The sequence below is a fragment of the Cebidichthys violaceus genome, unplaced genomic scaffold (genome assembly GCF_023349555.1).
Source record: "Cebidichthys violaceus isolate CVI_PGR_0920_01 unplaced genomic scaffold, fCebVio1.0.p SCAF_484, whole genome shotgun sequence".
NCBI classification, from domain to species: domain Eukaryota; kingdom Metazoa; phylum Chordata; class Actinopteri; order Perciformes; family Stichaeidae; genus Cebidichthys; species Cebidichthys violaceus.
In genome coordinates this window covers 1-5,000 of record NW_027176688.1, presented here as the reverse complement: position 1 = coordinate 5,000, position 5,000 = coordinate 1, and the positions used below count along the sequence as shown (strand labels likewise).

Below are 5,000 nucleotides of genomic sequence, written 5' to 3'. Positions count from 1 at the left end.
GTGTGTGTGTGTGTCTTCCTCTTCTAAAGAGCCTGTTAGTCAAAACACACACATGCTCAGATTTCTTTTAATTTTATTTTTCTTTTCTTTTTTAAGTTGAAGTGAAAATATTTGGTTTTTGGTCGTCTGCACCTTGAAGTAGTCAAAGTCCAGCGGCGATGAAAAGGGGATCGACGGTTTGAGGGGCAGCGGCTCACACACACACACACACACACACACACACACACACGCACACAGGTGCTGAGCCATGACACGATACCAGTGCACCGACGCAATCCTCTAGTTTGTTTACGTGGGTTAGAAAGTGTATAAACTGGATTATATATTCTGATATTCCATTTCAATTTTATATATATCTATGTGTGTGAGTGTCTGCATGTGTGTGTGTGTGTGTGTGTGTGTGTGTGTGTGTGTGTGTGTGTGTGTGTGTGTGTTGAAAAGCAGAAGTCAATAGATGTGGTTGAACTGATGGGGTTCGGTACGTTTGTGTGTGTATTGATGATGGAAATGCACTCTGAGTCTGTGCAGCTGTGTGTGCTGTTTATGAGCGTATTTGTCTATTTACAGTGTGTACGCTGCATGAATGAACGCATATACGTGCGTGTGTGTGCGTGCGTGCGTGCGTGCGTGCGTGCGTGCGTGCGTGTGTGTGCGCGTGTGTGTGTGTGTGTGTGTGTGTGTGTGTGTGTGTGTGTGTGTGTGTGTCATTCAGGGCAGGGCAGTGTAGGTGTCTAATCATCAGTCTTTGATGAGTGGGGGAATTCCAGTCTCGCCGGTCTAATCCCCGGGTACATGCCTTCCGCTCCGCTCCGCTCCGCTCCGCTCCCCCCCCCCCTCACCTGGCTCACCCCTCCATCACTCTGAACACACCTACTGTACATCTCCTACTCGCTTTTTAATGCACGCTCGCTTCACGTACCCTGGGATAATCCTACGCCTTTATCTTTTATTATTTACTCGTGGCTTGTAGCCGGCAGCGGAAGAAGTACTCAAATACAAAGTAGCAATACCACAGTGTACAAATACAAGTATCAAAATATTGCGCCATGCATGCATGCTGTATTGATTCACCTTTAAATCTGTCACTGATGCAAAAAAGACACACATCTTGCATCATAACACCCCTCAGTGTTTTATATGCCGTGGCTAAGTGGAGAGCAGGGCCGCCTTTCAATCAGAGGGTCGGAGGTTCGATCCCCGGCTCCTGGTCCACTAGTCTCATGTCAATGTGTCCTTGAGCAAGACACTTAACCCCAAAAATGTCTCCCGTAGCTGCGTCTACGGTCTGTAGATAGATACTGAATTGTAAGTCGCTTTGGATAAAAGCGTCTGTTAAAATGACTGTAATGTAATGTTATATAGACATGTATTTGGTGGGTGGGTGTGTCCATTAGTTCTACCGTACTGCAGTAAAGGGTCCGTGTCCACATGTGGACGTAAAGCCCGGCTACTTCTTTGCTCATCGACCGCCTCGCCTCGACCTCAGATCGCGCACGTTTGGGCCTCCGCCCCTCAGAGCGAGGGCTTCGCCTGTGCGGAACACGACTCTCGACCGGTACCACCCCGTCCTACGACGGAGCCAAACCCGGAGTTTACCTCCCCGTCTCGAGGGGGGGGCCTGATCGCTGGGGGGGGGAGATGGCGTGATGGGATGAACAAAAAAAGAAAAAGAAAGTGGGACAATAAGGAGAGGGTGTCGGGAAATGATAAGAGAGAGAGAGAGAGCTAAAAGACAGAGAGAGACGGAGGGAGCGGAGCAAATATCTGCAGCTCACTGACCTCTCTAAGTGGATTACTTGCCCCGTCAGGGCCTGTGGGGTAAATGAGAGGGTAGAGAAAGGGAGAGGGGCTTTTAACACGGTAGTGAGGCAGCTTCGTCGGTTCATAGGGAAAGTGACCGGCGGTAAATCAAACAGAACACACAGAGCAAAACGCACAGTGAGATCACGCGAACATGCCACAAGCTACCGTCACTGTAGACTCATGAAGTCATGAAATAGACGAGTGATGTCATAACAGGAGTTATACTTTCATTTAAGTGTGTGATATTGAATTTCAAGGGGGATTAAAGTATCTATCTACCAGGGTGCAAGAAGTATTCAGCTCTTTTACTAACGTAAGTATGAAAGCACTGCAGTGGCATTAGCAGGCTAACTAGCGGGTGGCTAGGTTCTCAGCTAGCTGTAATTCGGCCATGCGTTCATGCTGCACCGGTTCCAGAGAACGATCTGAACAAACGTCTGTCACTTATCCGGCGGCGGCGTCGTGCTCTCCTGCGCTGTGACCAGAGTGTTTTTGATGACGCGTGTAGCTGATCATTTGTTCTCACTGAGGCCGGCTAGTTAGCTAGCGTGCTAATTCCACCACACTGGTGACAAATGGAGAGAGAGAGAGAGAGAGAGAGAGAGAGAGATGGAGGTGAAGAGAGTGTGAGCTGCAGGCCTGGGCGTGGGAGAGCAGACTGCATTGAGCTGTAGCAGACCAGAGACTAATCTGGAGATTCAGGGCTTGTAAAAACACCTACACACACACACACACACACACACACACACACACACACACACACACACACCTACACACACACACACACACACACACACACACACACACACACACACAGGGCCGGCTACCCATGTGCAAATGTATTCAGGCATGTGTGTGTGTGTGTGTGTGTGTGTGTGTGTGTGTGTGTGTGTTGGTAACATATCTACCCTCCAGTCCAGATAACAGTTTGCATTTTGTGTTTACCACCAACATGCCAAAAAAAAAAAGCCTCCTTTATGGCATGGAAGGCCACGGTGGGAATCAAACCCTCAACCCCAGGCTGTGAATAGTGCCTTGCTTTAGCCTGGAAGAGGCCACTACCTACAGACAGATCTGCACCATAGTAAAAACAGCTTTTCTTTGTCTAGTACGGTTAAAATAACATATTCGACGTTCCGTTGCTCGTGAAGAAAGTGGTTTCGGAGGTCGGGCTGGTTGCTCAGCAGCCGGCTCCACTTCACACGAGACGTGGGTTGTTTTAAACTCGCTGCCTGTGAGGTAACGCTGTTTTGGGAGTCGGGATGTTGTCACAAAACAAATAACCTCCCCCTCCAGTGATCTCGCTGTGGGAATCCGCTGGGCTGAGACGGGCCCGACATGAGCCTCCGATGCCGCCGCGTTCAGTCCGACCCATCAGGTCACACCTTCACTGGACCCACGGACGCAAACATGTGCAGGTTTCAGCTTCTCAACTGTGGGGATGTATTACAAACACTAAGGCTCCCTCGTGTGGCTCAAAAGGTGAACTGCAGATGTAAAACGTTAGAAGAAGACAACTGATACAATCTCCCGTGGGTCTCCTCTGACCATTACAACAGAAACACCACCAACACAAACGTGGACACAGAAGAATGCTGACTTGACTAACCCGTCCGTCTTTCTCACAACCCGACTGCCTGGCATGCGTGCAATCGATGCCCGTCTGGCATTCGCTGTGTCAACAAGCATGGGAAAAAGTTAATCAACAGCTTGGCACTCCCGCTCCCATCACCTCCCCTCCCCTTCTCTTCTCTTTCACCCTCTTCTCCACAACAGAAAAGCATTTCCTGCTGAGAACACTGAAGCATTTCTTGGGGAGATAAAAATGTTGTTTTATTCCAGATAAAGGCTATTTATTTGAGGGTTTAGCGGGTCGTTTCGGACTTGCTGACCTTGCATTCTCCTCCTCTGTGGGAAGGAGTAGTGGAGCATGCGGGAGCGGAACGGTGGAGCGCACTCTAGTGGACTCCAGCATGAAAATACCCACTTTCACTTATAGATGTGCATGATATTATTATGTTATATAAAAGGCAATTCACCAACGAGTGAAAATAGGCAAACAAAGGTCATGATGTCAGTGTTCTCAGGATGCTGCAGGACATTTTTATGATTATATACCACGAATAAATGTCCACATTTTAAGCAGCGTATGGTTTGATTGTAGCAGATTTATAGGTAGATATATTTAAGGTTATTTGTCTATGGTATTGTCAGTGTTTTCGCCTTTTATTTATTTATTTTAAATGATGAAAATGAATGAATAAATATCAATCTCTATTCTTCTTGTCGTTCGACAGGCCTGCCATGGCTGCGTGGGTTCTAAGTGTGACTGCAGCGGAGTAAAAGGAACCAAGGTAGGCAAAAAAGACGCACAATATTATAAAAATTGTACTTTTTTTGGGAGGGGGGGGGGGGGTAGTGTTTGTTAACTGCATCTGCGTCGCTGTCTGCAGGGTGAGCGGGGTTTCCCAGGACTCACCGGACAGCCAGGAGTCCCAGGATTCCCCGGGCCTGAGGGGCCGATCGGCGGCAGAGGAGAGAAGGTGGGTGTTTAGGCTCACTTTTTAAAAAAAATTGGAACACGTGAGGGAAGAGTCGGAGGGTTGAGGAGAGAAACCTCGCTGGTGCAAACGTTCATCGCAGAAGAGTTTGATACATCCTCGTTGAAGTGGACACAAATCGGTGGAGACATTGTTCATCTGATCCTGGCTATTGTCTGTTTTTCCTCTCAGGGTAGTGATGGACCTTCAGGACTATATGGTCCAAAAGGAATCAGAGTAAGTACATTATTTGTTGTTGGGTTTTTTTGCCGTCTCTTCTATTGCAGCAACAGTTTGCGCTTCACTTAAGAGACAAAGCCTGAAAAAAAGTTTGATTTCAGTTTGGTTGGTTGATTCACGATGAGAATAAAGTTGCAATAAGCTCTTCTGACCAGCAGATGTCCTCATCATCCACAGAGTCACTGAGCTCACGAAGAACCTAGAGGCTCGCTTCTCTTCTGCAGCTTTAATATTTGACATTTTTAAATCATTATTTTCTTTTCTAACAGGGGCCGTCTGGATTGCCAGGATTTCCAGGAACGCCAGGACTTCCAGTAAGTTTTCCCAAATCATCTCAAACTCTGACGGAAGTGGAACTAGTATTATTGAGAAGTTTTAAGTATTGTTAAGTTAATATCATTTTACTATAAGAAAAAC

The 5,000-nt window shown here is 47.4% G+C and overlaps 1 protein-coding gene across 1 annotated transcript in view; it reads left to right on the top strand.

Annotated features, from left to right (window-relative positions):
- LOC137887196 (collagen alpha-5(IV) chain-like) overlaps positions 1 to 4,897 on the top strand; it is a gene marked incomplete at its 3' end in the record, with an annotated part of 17,244 nt that extends 12,347 nt beyond the window's left edge. Inside the window, exons 2-5 of the mRNA XM_068730007.1 lie at positions 4,101 to 4,157; positions 4,257 to 4,346; positions 4,536 to 4,580; positions 4,853 to 4,897. Coding sequence (XP_068586108.1) covers positions 4,101 to 4,157; positions 4,257 to 4,346; positions 4,536 to 4,580; positions 4,853 to 4,897 — 237 coding nt within the window. The remainder of the gene's footprint in view (positions 1 to 4,100; positions 4,158 to 4,256; positions 4,347 to 4,535; positions 4,581 to 4,852) is intronic.
- Positions 4,898 to 5,000: the final 103 nt, after the last annotated feature.